General features: G+C 41.6%; 1 protein-coding gene across 1 annotated transcript; it reads right to left on the reverse strand.

Moving 5' to 3' along the window:
• LOC306648694 (something about silencing protein 10-like) lies at window positions 1–1,542 on the reverse strand. Its single transcript, XM_079118964.1, has one exon. It carries the CDS (start codon window positions 1,477–1,479, stop codon window positions 70–72), a length of 1,410 nt encoding a protein of 469 aa, XP_078975090.1. The 5' UTR covers window positions 1,480–1,542; the 3' UTR covers window positions 1–69.
• Between the last annotated feature and the right edge of the window lie 13,479 nt (window positions 1,543–15,021).

Consider the following 15,021-nt stretch of genomic DNA (forward strand, 5'->3'; position numbering starts at 1 on the left):
TTCAGTTAAAACAAAAATTTATTGATCTAAAATTATTGGCAAAAACCTTATGTAAGTTCAGTGAAGACTTTACTTAAGCTTAATGCTCTTTTTAACTCCTGCACGAATGCCAGATAGTTCACCACTATAGCGTTGCTCTTCTTTACGAACCTCTCGAACCTGGCCTCTTCTTCGAATTCTGGCTCTTCTGAACGTCTCCCTATGTTTCACTCTGGGGTTTCGATCAATTTTCTTTCTTCTAGGTGTAAGTGCCCTGTTTTTAGCAATCTGATAGGTAATGGCTCTCTTTACATTTTGATCTTCAAGAGCCTGTTCAATGCTGTTTTCTTCTATCTTTCTCTTCGATTTTTGCCTGTCTTCTATTTCTTTGTAGCGTTTCAATGCAGCTTCATCAAAATCAGAGCCATCAGAGAGATCTACAGCCAAAGCAGAAGTCTCTGAAACAGACTTTGGCTTGGATTTGGTGAATTTTTCTTTTGCATTCGGTTCTTTCTTTACAGCATCACCCTTGAGTAGATGACGAATTTCAGAGGACAGTCTCTGATCCACAACTGATAGTTTGTTGATTAGATTTCGGTAAGTGACAAGCCTTTCTATGACAGGATGTCCATGTGCAGGGACTCTTCTAGCTTTTAGGATCAAATAAAAACTGATGTTGGAGCAATAGTTCAAGTAGAGGTTATACTTGGTTCTCAGGTATTTGCTTCCTTTTCCAGATGGAATGATCCGTTGCTCCACCAACTGTAACAATGGCTCTAGCTCATCCTTCACTTCTGTCAACTTGACTTTCAGGTCTTCTATCAGCTCCAAGAGCTCTGGTGATTCCTTTCGCAACATCTTCAGCTTCTCTTTCACTGAAACTTTAGCCAAATCTTTCACGACCTGTGTCTCAGCCTCATCTGCCTGAGGCACTGGTTTTGCAAAGGCCTCCACCCAGGCAACTCCAAAATCATCCTCTTGTAGGGCCTGGGCTAAACGCTGCTGAATTACCTGTGCCTCCTCCTCTTCCTCTCTTTCCTCCTCCTCTACTTCTTGTTGACTCTGCCGGCCTCGGGATTTAGAACCATAGTCTGTGTCATAGTAAAGCTTTTTCCTCTGACCCCACGACAAACTAGGATCCACCAAGGCCTCATTTTCACTCTGCACGGAGCTTCCACTACTATCATCATCATCATCGCTATCCTCCTCATCCCCCGTACTCTCTTCATCTTTGTCGTTTTCATCATCAATGTCTAAGGCCAGCACCTCCTCCTCCTCATCGCCATCCTCATCCCCACTCTCAACCTCGCTCCAGCCTTTGGCCAAGGCTGCCCGAGATCGTGCCTCATGAAAATCATCTACCTGATCCTGGAAGTAGCTGGAGTCTCCGGGTGAGGGTGGCGATCCTAAGTCTTCATTTTCATCTGTGGTGGTGCGACCTGCCTTGGTTCGCACAGCTGCCCACTTGGCCACTCCGCGCCGCTGGGATCTCCTAACCATGGTTCTCCCTCGGTCTCACGTTTTGCAGCAACGCCGGGATTTCGGCCACCCGGGCCGTGGCACATGAACCGAGAAGTTTACATTCTTATCTGGTAAAATTTCTTTCTCTACAGTCTACTTTTCCTGGTGATAATCCTGTCTTTCTTTTGATTAGTGTTTGGATGACATATCTTTTAATTTCTGTGTCTTCATATTTAAAATAGGATTCTGCACAGGCAAATGGCGGCCCTGCCTTTTGGTACAGGGTTAATACAGCTGCCTTTGGGATGTTTGGACCATTTAAATTTAGGGCGACTTTTGGCGTGTGTGGCTTCAGTCAGCCTCTTCTTGGTTCACATTTATCCAACTGTTCTCATTCCTCGTTCTCTCTTCTGTTGCACTGAGTATTTCAGTTTTGGCTCCACATTGCCTTGTTCTGTGTGCTTTTTCTTCTCTAACTCTCGCAACAGGCAGCACACAACATCAGAGTCTGAAGTAACGTCCTGCTGAGTGACAGGTCCTGGGACTACCCTTGTTTCCTCCCTCTCTCCTTTGAGCTGTTGTTATGCTTTAATTTCACATGCAATAAACTTCAAAAGTATTTTTGCTTCAAATGGTCAAATATCCTTTTCAGGTTTAAATATTTTCTGTAAAAATGATTTTTTAAATGGCCACGTTCAAGCCTGTGACTTTTAAAACATGCAGATTTGTGCAGCCACCACCGTCCTCGGGATGGAAAACAATCCCTTCACGCCCCACTCCCCACACCCGTCTCCATCGTTCCTCACACTCTCAGGTCCTGACACCACGACTGGGTCTGTGACACTGTCTGCTCACCTGGTGGAGAACGCCACACAGGTGCAATGGCCCACGAGTGACATACATGCTGGGTTCCCTCTGTTGAGATGTGCTTTAAGTCACTGCATGTTGGTGGTTCCCTTCTCACCACTGAGCATCTTTGCTTGGGTGCAGGTGCTGCAGCTAGCTCATCCACTCACCCTGTGGAGGGCACTTGGGTTGCTTCTGCTTTTTGTCAATTATAAATATGGCTGTGTAAACCCTAGTGTGCTTTTAGTGAGAACGTGCGTTCTTATGTCTCTAGGCAAGACTACTGAGAAGACTGTACACGTTTTAAACTTGGTTATAAAATTTCACACTGTTTTCTGCCAAAGTGTCTGTAGCTTGTCATGTTCCCCACCAGTGGATGGGTGTTGGGCTGCTCTGGGACCTCCTGAGAGCTTATGTTATCCTTGCTTTTGATTGAAGCCATTCTTACAGGTGTAGGTGGGGCCTAATTGTGGCTTTCATTTCTCTTATTGCTAAAGATGATGTACATCTTTTCCTGTAGTCATTTGCCTTTATTCTATATGCTTTGGCAAGATATCTTTTACCAGTTTATAATTTGGGTTTTGGAAGTTCTTAACAATATATTTTTTGGTACCAGGGATTGAACTCGGGGGCACTTGGCCACTGAGCCACATCCCCAGCCCTATTTTGTATTTTATTTAGAGACAGGGTCTCACTGAGTTGCTTAGCCTTTTTGTTGAGCCTTGCTTTGAAGTCTCCATCCTCCTGCCTCAGCCTCCTGAGCCACTGGGATTATAGGCATGTGCCACCACACCTGACTTGGAAGTTCTTTACATAGTGTGGAAAAAGTTTCCTTTTAAAAATTTTATTTGTAACTGAGACATAAAAACACAATTTTTTTACTTAGCAAGGTAAAAGGTGACGTTTAGACACATGTATACATTGTGTAATCAGGTGAAATATATCTATTCAAATATTTATCAGTTCTTTATGGCAAAGCATTTAGAATCCTTTCTTCTGTCTTTTAAGATATGCAGAACACAATTGCTAAATCTATATTCACACCACTGCACAATAGTCCAGTAGAACTTCTTGCTTCTGTCTAACTTCAGTCTAGTACTCATTGGTTAGCCTCTCCCTTACTCTCCCCTCCTTTCCCCGGTCTCTGATAACCACCCTTCTGCTCTCCGTTGCTGTGAGATCAACTTTGTTTTGACTTCTCATGCTCGCAATTATGTGGTACTTGTCTTTGTGTGTCTGGCTTATTTCACTCCACACAGTGCTTTCCAGTCCTATCCACGTGTTGCAAAGGAGATGAATACCATTTTTCTGGCTAAGTAGTATTCTAATGTGTATAGATACCGTATTTTCTTTATCCATTCATCAGTTGATAGATGCTTAGGTTGTTTCCATTTCTTTGCTGTTGTGAATAGTGCCGCAGTAAACAAGGGGTACAGATGTCTCTCTCTTTTTTTTTTTTTTGGGGGGTGCTGGGGATCGAACCCAGGGCCTTGTGCTTACAAGGCAAACACTCTACTGACTGAGCTATCTCCCCAGCCCCCAGATATCTCTTCAACATGCTGATTTCTTTACCTTTAGACATACACTCAGGAGTGGTCTTATGGTTTTGGTGTTAGGTGTCCCCCCCAAAATCATATGTGAGACAATTTAAGAAGGTTCAGAGGAGACGTGATTGGGTTATGAGAGTCTTAACCCAATCAGTGAATTAATCCCCTGATGGGACCGAGTGGTAACTGAAGGCAGTTGGGATGGGGCTGGGGGTGGAGGGGCATCGGGGCATGGCTTTCGGGTATATGTTGGCATCTGGCAAGTGGAGCTCTCTGTGTGCTTTCTGATCATGCTGTGAGCTGCTTCTTCTGCCATGGTGTTCAGCCTCACCCGAGCCCTGATGAATGGAGTCTGCTGTCTGTGGATTAAGACCTCTGAAACTGAGCCCCCAAATAACCTTTTCCTCCTCTACAGTTGTTCTGGTCGTGTCCTTTAGTCACAGCATGGATAAAGCTGACTGAACGGTGGGATTTTGGATCACGTGGTCATTCTGTTTTAAATTTTGGGTGACACCTCCATGCCATTTCTCCTAATGGCTGTACTAACTTACATTCCCACCAACAGTAACGGTATCAGGGTTCCTTTTTCTTTTTCCTTTCTCTCCCTTTTTTTTGGGTTGATATGGGTCTTGCCGTGTTGCCAGCTGGCTTGAACCTGCAGTCTTCCCACCTCAGCCTCCGGGACAGCCCGGATGATAGGCACGCAACCCTGGGACCGGCCTTCTCACGTCCTTGCCAGCACCTGTTTTCCCTTGTGCTCTTGACAATGGCCATAGTCAGCAGAGTGACCTCGTGCCCATTTTTTAAGTTGCCTTAATTTTTTCTGTTGCACATCTGGAGTTTATTCTAGATGCAAACGTCTGGTCAGATGCATAGTTCACCATCGTTTTCTCCCATTCTGCGGGCTGTCTTCCTTTGCTGTGTGGAAGCTTTTTAGTTGGATGTAATTCCACGATTGATTTTCTTTTCCCCTATGCTTTTAGGGAACTGTCTGAAAATAATTGCCCATTTCAATGTCCTGCAGTTTTTCTCTTGTTTTTCTTCTAGTGGTTTCAAATTTCTGGTCTCGCCTTTGAGTCTTTAATCCATTTTGAATTGACTTTGTGACTGGTGAGAAAGAGGGTTCTAGTTTCGTTCTTCTGCGTGTGGATATTTGGGTTTCCCAGCACCATTTATTGACCGTTCTCCAGTGTGTGTTCCAGGGTAAGCTCTTCTTCAAAAGTGTGGTTTGCAAATACCTTTTTTCTGGCCTGTGGCTTGTCTTTTCATTTCCTTAACACTGCTTTGTACAAAGCACATGTTTTTAAGACCAACTATAATAGAGTTTTTGTCTATGGACTGTACTTTTGATATCAACTCTAAGAACTTTGACCTCAGACCACAGTTTCTCCTGTCTGCTTCTAAATTTATATAGTCTTACATTTTGTAGTCAGATGTATATATTGAGTTATATTTGCATAACCTGAGTTGTGTAGGTTGAGGTGCCTTCTTTTTACACACAGGCCGGTTGTTCAGTCACCATTTGTTGAAAGGACACCCTTCTTCCAGCAAATTGTTTGTGACTTTGTCAAAATCTTCCACATTGCTGAGCCTCTTCTGGACTTCTGTTTTCTATCCGTGTGTCTGTCCCTTCACCTTTATCCCATTTTTAAATGGTGTAGCTTAAAATGAAGTGATGTGATATTTCCAGCTTTATTCTTTTTTTTTTTTTTTTTTTTTTTTGGGGGGGGGGTGCTGGGGATCAAACCCAGGGCCTTGCAAGGCAAGCACTCTATCCACTGAGCTATCTCCCCAGCCCTCCAGCTTTATTCTTTAACAGAAAATTTGAACTCTTCAGGTTCCTTGTCTTTCTGTGTAAGTTTTTGAAACGAACTACAATCTCTCTGAACTATTTGAATTTTGATTATGGTTGCATTAAATCTATAAATCAATTTGGGGGTAACTGTTCTCTTTCCCTGGCTGTCTTCTAATTCATAAACACTATTTTTTCTTCAATTATTTAGGTGTTCTTTACTTTTTCTCTAATGGCATTTTGTCATATATGGAATAAGTATTATACTTCATTTATACCAAAACATTTAATTCTTTAGTAGGTATAAATGGCATAATTTAAAAAGTTCAGATTGTTGGGTCTAGAAATATTGTACATTACTAGGATATAGAAAAATTTACATTGTAAGGACATACATATGATTTTATGTAAATTGTTATCTTGAAAAACTACTTTGAAGTTCTAGTTTTTTTGTAGATTTCTTAGTTTTCTAGGTAGATCGTATTATTTTCCAATCCGTGTACCTCTTTTTCCTTGGGTTGCACTTGCTCATCCTTTGTGGGCCAGGGAAAGGGTTCCCATCAGAGGGATAGGCTGGCTGCAAAATAAAAGGTAAGAAATACGTATCAGAAATAGAAAAAAGCAAGAATATTTTTGAAGCAAAGGCGTGATTGGTTGATGCATCCCTTAGGGTCTGGCTCTAACAAAGAAGCAGCCCGCACTTGCTTTATTGATAGCAGTACGGATCAAAGGGGACCACTAGTAGGAGCTTCTTTGGGAAAAGAGTGTTGGGGGCTTGAGGGCAAATAAGCCATTTGGCTCTAGCAGGTCACTGCCAGCTCCAGTGCCACTTTTCGAACCTGAGTGGTGAGCTAACACAGGATACCAGGTGACTCGAGTGTTTAGGAACAGTGGCTGTCTGACTGAGTTCCTGAGGCCAGGCATTCCTGGTTAATGGCTGGAACTTTACCTGGTTCTCATTCCGGTCATGGGTGGCTCCCGCGGGGCACTAGCTTGCATTCTGAATAGAATTAGTGAAAGCGGATTTTTCTCCTTCCACTATTATGATCTTACCAGGTACCTTTTATCACATTAAGGAGGTTCCCTTTTTTTTTTTCCCCCTTAAATTTGAGTTCTTAAAAAATTACTGGATGTTGTATTTGGTCAAATACTGTTTTTGTACAAATTATTTTATTACGTTTTTTTACTCAAAAATTTCTGAAAAGTGCCAGATTCCAAACATTTTAGACATTGTGGGCCCAAAGGCAAAAATGGAAGACATTGTGTATGTAGCGCACATCACAAATGACGAACCCCTACCCAAGCTCTGATCGTCTGGGTGAGCTTCCCAGGGGATGAGCAGTTTGCTGCAGACATTCCAGGGAAGTGGAGCATTTGGCCTGAGGGGCTGCTGAATCAGGTCCACTTTCTGGCCCAGTGACATCAGATCCAGGCATTCCCTCCTGTGAGAGCTGGGCCATCTCCCCTTGGGTAGCTGGCTGGAGGAAAGGCACCTGGCTGTCACTGATTCCTGAACTCTGGGATTCTACCCTGGGTGCCTGGTCATTGCAGGAGCAGAGCCCCCATATGTAGGTGGTGAACGGCATGGCTGCCAGTCATAGAGGCAGGTGCTGTGGAGTGAAACGGGACAGTCATGGAGAAAGAGGTCTATGGCTCTCAAATGTGCCCACCAGCCTTAAAGGAACAGTCAAGTGAATTTGGCCCATGATAGTTGGCTGACTTTCTACATATTGAACCAACCTTATATGCATGAGAAAACTCTACTTTGTTATGCGAGTTTATGATTTTTAAATACTGCTGGATTTGACTAGTTAGTTTACCCATGAGGGATATTGGTCTAAAGTGTTCAGGTTTTTATATTTTGTCTGGTTTTGGTATCAGAGTAATGCCACCTCATAAAATGAAGTGTGAAGTATCTTCTACTTTCAGGAAGAGATTTGTGTGGAATTAATGTTATTTCTCAGATAAATGTTTTGTATCCTTTTCTAGGAAAATCATCTAAGCATAATGATTTTTTTGTGCTGTTTGGGGAGTTGCTTATACTATTACTTCAATTTAATAATGATAGGACATTCAGGTTATCTATTTCATCTAGGTGAGTTTTGGTTTGTAGTTGAGGAGTTGATCCCCTTCATTGAGTTGCCTACCTGTGGAGTTTTCAGAATTCCCTCATCCTTTTAATATCGACAGCATCTTCAGGGACAGCCCCCCCTCCATTTGCTCATAGTTGCTCTTTGTCTTTTCTTTTCTTTGCCATTCTTGCTGGAGTTTATCAAGTTATCATAGAAAAATTGGTCTTAGGTTGTGTTTTCTTCTGGATGTGTGCTCCTTATTTCCCATCTTGGGCTGTCTTTGTTTTTGTGTGCACTTGCTTGCTCTGTTGGGACTTTTTTAAAGCAGCAACTATTGAGTGGAGACCTTCTCTATGTGAGCATGTGGTGCCATTTGCTACTGCTTGCCTGCTGTGCCAGGTTTTGCTATCTTCTCTTTCCACTTTTGTGCAAAGTATTTTCTTTTGAGATTTCCCTTGAGTCTTCCCCCTTAACCATGGTTTATTTAGAAGTGTACTGTTTAATTTCCAATGCTTAGAGATGCTCCTGTTTTGTTATTTTCTAGTTTCACTCCTTTATGGCAAGAAAATATTTTGTTATGATTTCAAATGTTTCACATATGTTGTTTTCTTAGTCAAGAACATACCCTGTCCTGATCATTTGAATGTTCCATGTGCCCTTGAAAAAAATGTCTTCCAAGAATGGTCTTCAGTTGCGGGGAGTGTCCTGTAAATGTGAATGACATCTGGATGGCTGATGGCACTATTCAGTTCTGTCATTGCTGATTCTGTTAGTTCTGTTACTGACAGGAGTATTGAGATCTCCAGGTATATTTGTGGATTTGCCTATTCTCCTTTTAGTTGTCACCTTTCCCTGTAATATTTTGAAATTTTACTAGGTAATGATACATTTAGGCTTCTTACTGCTTTCTTGATAAATTGAGCTTTTTATTCCTGTGTCCCTTTTTATCCATGATAATGTCCATTACTCTGAGATCCAGTGTGTTTTATATAGACATTTCAAATTCCCCTTTCTTTAAAGATTATCTCAATGATTTAAGAAATTGCAGAAACATGTTTCCTATGTACTTCCATACAGCTTTTCCCAAAGACATTTTACACAACTATGTACATTGTTTAAAATCCAGGAAATCCACATGGATACACTACTACCTAAAGTACAAACCTTTCCTGGTTTTCTTCAGTTCTTTTAATTGAAAATTGTGAGAATTTCCATTGGCATGAGGGTGTAAGAGAGAGAATACGAAGGTCCCTGAACACTGTGCCCAGCTTCCCCCATGCTCACATTTTGCAGCCCAGGTGCTGGCATCAGGACCTTCCACACACTGCCCAGTTTTCTTCCGACTCACCTTCGTGTATGTGGTAAGGGCTGAATAGTTTTATCACCTGCATGGATTGACAAATTACGTATGAACTGAACAGATTAGTGGATTCACTGCGATAGTTCCAGACATGTATGTATTGTCCCATAAATGACCAGGTGAATTCCATTTTAAGTTGGCTTTCTAGCTGTGGCTCTTTTCATTATTTAATACTTGTTTCCAGACTTACCATGTTAACTTTTCACTCTTAGTGCCACTGCCATCTGTAGATTCTGAGGTGAGATGTGCGCTCTTTTCTCCTTGGCTTGTTTCCTTTTTGACTTTTAGAGTTCATTCTGTGTTTTTGGTACTATTCATCTGTCAGATGTGAATTTGGCAAATATTTTGTCAGCCTATGGCTTCTCATTTTCTTGACAGTGGGATTTTTGCAAAGTACAAGTTTTTAAAGTCTTTGAAGTCTAACATTCATTTTCCTGTATGGACTATGCTATTGGTGCCAAGCCCAAGGTGTTGCAGCTTCTGTCCTTATTTGGCTTACGTTCAAGAAGGGCTACCGGTTGGCACTTTACATGTAGTTTTATGATCCATTTAGCTACTCTTCAGGAAGGCATAAGATGTGTCAATGGTCACTGTGTGTGTGTGGTTACTGCAGCTTGTTCAGGGCTGTCCTTGCACCATTGTGTTGCTTTTGCTCCTTTGTTAAATATCAACTGACTGTACAGGTGGGTCTGCCTGGACTCTGTTTTATTTCATGGCTCTAGCTGTTCTTCTGCCAGTACCATATTGTCTTGATTACTGTAGTTTTATGGTTCAGATCATGCCAGTTCTTCTCATTGTTCAAAACTCTGCTGGCTATTCTGAGTCTTTTTGCTTTTCCACATAACTTTAGAATCAACTTGTCAATATCCATAAAATAATTTGCAGGGATTTTTCTGGGAGTGCACTGGATCAGTTGATCAAATTGGGAGAAATGGGTATCTTGACAGAATTGAGCCTTCCTATCTGAACAGTCTGTTGAGTTCTTTGATTAAAAAAATTTTTTTGTATGAGTATTACTAGGTTTGGGATATTTTCTGATATTATTTCATTGAATAGGTTCATTCCTTTGGCTTGTATTTCTCTGCCTCCCTCAATCCTGATAATTCTTAAATTTGGTCTTTCATGATGTCCCATAGTTCTTGGAGGTTTTGTTCATGATTTCTTCTCTGTTTGGTCAACTTTATTTTCAAGGTTAAAAATACTGTATTCATTGTCAGAGGTTCTGTCTTCCTAGTGATCTAGTCTATTTGTGATGCTTTCCATTGAATTTTTTATTTGGTTTATTTTTTCCTTCATTTCAAGGATTTCTGTTTGTTTTTTTTTCCAAGAACCTCTATCTCTTTGTTGAAATGATCTTTTGCTTCCTTGCAGATGCTCTTTCAAATGTTTATTGGTGTGATTGTTCATTGCCTGCCTTTGCTCTTACTTAGCTTTTGCTTCGCAAATCATTTTAATTATGTATAGTCTGAACTCTTTTTCTGACATTTCTTCTACCATGCTGTCACTGGATTCTATTAATATGGAATCTAGGTTTGTTTGGAACATTTTCTTCCCTTGTTTTTTCATGTTGTTCACGTATCTTCCCCTCTAGCAGTGCAGATCTGGGGTATTGAAGTTTCCCCCCTATAGGCTTATAGTGACCCTACAGGTTTCCAAAATATCTTCTTTAAGGGGGAGATCAATATTAGCACCCAGTACAGACAACATGCAGCCCTAAACCAAACAGCCCCTATGAAGACATTAACAATACTGTCATAATAAACAGAGGATGAGTTCAATTATTATGTACAGTATACAAACAGATCTGCAATAAGGTCTGCAGTTTCTAATGGAGGACAAAGAGGATGGGGAGGGGTGTAAGATGTAACTGTTAATGGGATAAGAAAAGAATATATAGAAGTTCTAGATCACAGAAAGCGTGAAAGTGTAATCAAAAGAAGTTGGTTGTTACCATGAGAAAAAGGAGAAAGAGACTGAGGAACAGGTAAAAAAAGGAAAACAGAGCAAGAAAAATAAAAACTTAAAAATTTTCAAAAAGGAAGAAAAAAAAGAAAACACTACACTATAACAGTCATATAGTATTCAAATCTCCCAGTCTTCAGTAGCCTGATGCATGGGAGGTTACCTGACAATGAGCTTCCAGTCTCCAGCAGGCATCTCAGGATGGGATTTGCCCCACCTAAAGATGGGCGCGTCTGCTTCTAGGATAATCCAAGATGACCGCACTGGCTTCCAAATGTGTTGGCAAATGGGGAGCTGCAGCTCGGGACATGGTTGTGGTTGGTCGGGGGCCTTGGAGGTGGGGTGCAGTTGTGGTCAGGCAGGGATCCTGGAGGTGGAGTGTGGTTGGTCTGGTTGAGGGGACCTGGAGGCAGGGCTTGGGCAGTCTGGTTGGGAGTCCTGCAGGTCCTGGCTCTTGTCTCAAAGTGGCGGCAGCCATGTGTAACCAAACCTGCGAGTACTGTGACAGTGGACTTCCAGGCAATCGCAGGTATCTGGTGATCGACTTGTGGTTTGTGGTCGGTCTGCAGGCTACTGGTGGATGATTGGCAGGAGGACCTCGGGCGGTGGGTGATGAGTAGGTGAAAGGCAGACGATGGGCCGGCAAGAAGCAGGCAAATGGCAGATGATAGGTGGCAGCCAGCAATCTGCACTCAAAAACTAGTCGATATGCTGGCAGACTGCAGGTGATCACAGTGGGCAAGTGGGATAAACAGCAGGGAGTCAATAAGCAGCAAAGACTGCCTCACAGGGAAACAGATTTCCTCTGCTTGAAACCCAGGGTGACAAGGAACGCAGCCTCCCTCTAGTCTGCCATCTTCGATCTCTGAGTATTACTAGGGATTGAACCCAGGGCCTCATGCATGCTAGGCAAGCACTCTACCACTGAACTACATCTCCAGTTCATTTTACTTTTTGAGATAGGACCTAGTTGCCCAGGCTACCCTCCAATTTGTGATCTCCCTGTCTCGGCCTCCTCAGTAGCTAGCATATAGGCATGTGCCGCCATACCTGACTCACTGCTTCTTTTTCCAGATCTATTTCTCCAATCCTGTGACGTTTCTTCATTTGCCTGTTCATGTGATGGAGTACAGGAATTAGTATTCAAACACTGAACAACCCTTTCATACCTGAAATAAATCCCCCTTAGCTATAGAGTATAATTCTCTTTATCCATAATTGGATTCAATTTGCTAACACTTTGTTGATAATTTTTACATCTTTGTTCATTGGAGATCTTAATCTGTAGGTTTCTTAAAATTATCTGGTTTGTTAGTCACATAGAATGTTCCCTCTGTTTCCTTTTATGGCAAGGTAGTATAGATAATCGATTTAATGTCTTCCTTAAGCTTTTGGTAGACTCTTGCAGTGAAATTATCTGGTCTTGGTGCATTTTTCTTTTTGTTTGAATTTCTTTAGGACATAGACCTAGTGAGATTAATTTACCTTGTATGCATGTCTTTCAAGGATCACTTCATTTTGTCTAGGTCATCTTCAAGTTTATGGATTCTTCTTGTCATTTTAATTCTATTCCAGTTATATATTGCATTTATTTCATTTACAATGCTTTTCATTTCTTTGGGTGTTTTGGTTTTTTGTTCATTTTTGTTCTTGTTCCGGGGACTGATTCCAGGGGTGCTGAACCAATGAGTTGCATCCTCACCCCTTTTTCTTAGAAAAAATGGTCTCATTAAGTTGCTTTGGGCATAGCTAAGTTACTGAGGTTGGTCTTGATTTGTGATTCTCCAGCCTCAGCCTCCAGAGCCACTGGTATTATAGGCATGCACCACTATGCCTGGCCCTTGGGACTTTCTGGGTAGATAATTGTGTTATCTGTGAAAACTAAGATTTTACTTTTTTCCCTGCCAATCTGTATGCCTGTTCCTAAAACTGCACTGTGACATGGAGAAAAAGCTCTCCATGGTTAGGCTTGCATTTCACAAATCATGACAGTAGCCCCTTGGAATGATCAGAAATGAGGAATGGGGTCCAGAACAGAAATAGTCAGTACTCATATTCTGCAGGGGATGTTCTCCCATCAGAAAGTTTAAAAAAGATGGTTGCAGGGCACATGAACTTGTGAATGGCAGGGGAACCCTGTCAGGATTGTGAAGAAGGCAGGAAACACAGGAAGGAGATTGTTTCCATCAAAAAACAAATGGGAAGAGTAGGTATTAGGCTTGTTTGAGAGATGTCCAAGCAAAGAGAGCCAATACCCATTGCTTGACGCGATACAGCATACAGTTGCTTTTCATGGACCAAATTTTGATAGAGATTGAACGTTGGACCTTATGAGTCACAGTAGTTCAACCAAGGTCAAAGTCTAATCAACATTTCTAACGTCATGTGACAGCTTCATAAGTTTCTCCCTTTAGTACAGTATCATCACTAATTCCATAGCTGAGCGTGTGGGGATAGACAGGCCCTTGGTTGTCTTATCTCCATAAAGTTTTAACAGTGGAAGGTTACAGAAATAGCCTATGGGTTTAAAAAAAAAAGTATTTGTACATTGGGATCCCTCCGATAAATGTAAATTGTGGCTGTGATGGAGAAATTGGACAGTATAAAATATTTGGCTTGAAGTAATCTCAATAATATTTGGTGTAGGGGCCTTATCTGGGGATAGAGTATATTGAGATTATGATTGTTATAGGCATTCATTTTTATTCATGTTAAGGGTGGGCCAAATAGGGCAACTGGAAGCAGAAAAGAAGAAAATATTCTTTTTAATTTTTAATATTCTATTTAAAAATATTTTTTTAAAAACAGCACCTAATTCCTTCAAGCCTTCTTTGCTCTGACAACATGAGGTGTTCATAAATTTAATAGGGAATGACACTCCTTGATGGCACTAGTATAATCATTTTTAAAGGAGCTGGTATTGGGACTGGGGTTGTGGCTCAGTGGTAGAGCGCTTGCCTAGCATGTGTGAGGCACTGGGTTCGATTCTCAGCACTGCATATAAATAAATGAATAAAATAAAGGTCTATCAACATCTAAAAACAATTTAAAAAGAAAAAAAAAAAAAAAAAAGGAGCTGGTATTGGATTCTGCAGTCTTTCTTCCCAACACTTCCAACACCAAATGTGTGGGGGTTTTCTATAGCACTTCTCCAACTCTGACATCACCTGGGTGTCTAATGATTCATTTAGTTTCTGACACTAGGTACCTGATTAACACCAGATCGCACAGATTAAAGGTTCAGTCCCATGAGCCTGTCCCCAACTGAGATTCCAGTTTTGAAGTTCCAGGCCTCTCCCAGTTCTGTCCAAGTAGCGCTCTCCTTGGATGCAAGACTTTCTTTAGAATGATTTGCAGAACTGAGGAAACCAGTTTATTTTCTATTGTGAATCTATTACAACAGGTACATGGAAGAGGTGCATAAGGTGAGGTATTTGGGAGCCTGGGAGGCAGTGCAGTTTCCACGCCCCCTCCAGGTGCATCACCCTCCCAGCACCTATTAAGGTGTATTGTATTCATCAACTTGGAAGCTCTTTGAACTCTGTCAAAGGGGTTTTTATGGAAACTTCACTAAATATGGGTGGTTGATGACATTGACCCTCAGACTGAGCTCCCTCTGCCCCTTGGAAGATGACAGGGGTGAGTTGGGCTGATGGTTCCAACTCCTCAGGAAATGTTGTAGAACACAAAGTGTGGCTTTCACAACCTTGTGAATGTACCGGATGTACACTTAAAAAATGGCTAATATTGTGAATTACACACTAAAAATATTTTTCTATATTTATTTTGTAGTGGGGATTGACCCCAGGGGCCTGGCATGTGCTAGGCAAGCAAGCTGTGCTTGAGCTATATCTCCAGGCCGTCAAAAGTGTTTAAACATTATGTTAAAAATATTTTCCATGGTGGGCTGAGGCTATAGCTCAGTGGTAGAACATTTGCCTAGCATAGGTGAGGCACTGGGTTCCAACCTAAGCACATAAAAATAAGCAAAGGTAGCCTGTC

Source organism: Sciurus vulgaris (assembly GCF_902686455.1).
Source record: "Sciurus vulgaris genome assembly, chromosome: 17".
Taxonomy (NCBI): domain Eukaryota; kingdom Metazoa; phylum Chordata; class Mammalia; order Rodentia; family Sciuridae; genus Sciurus; species Sciurus vulgaris.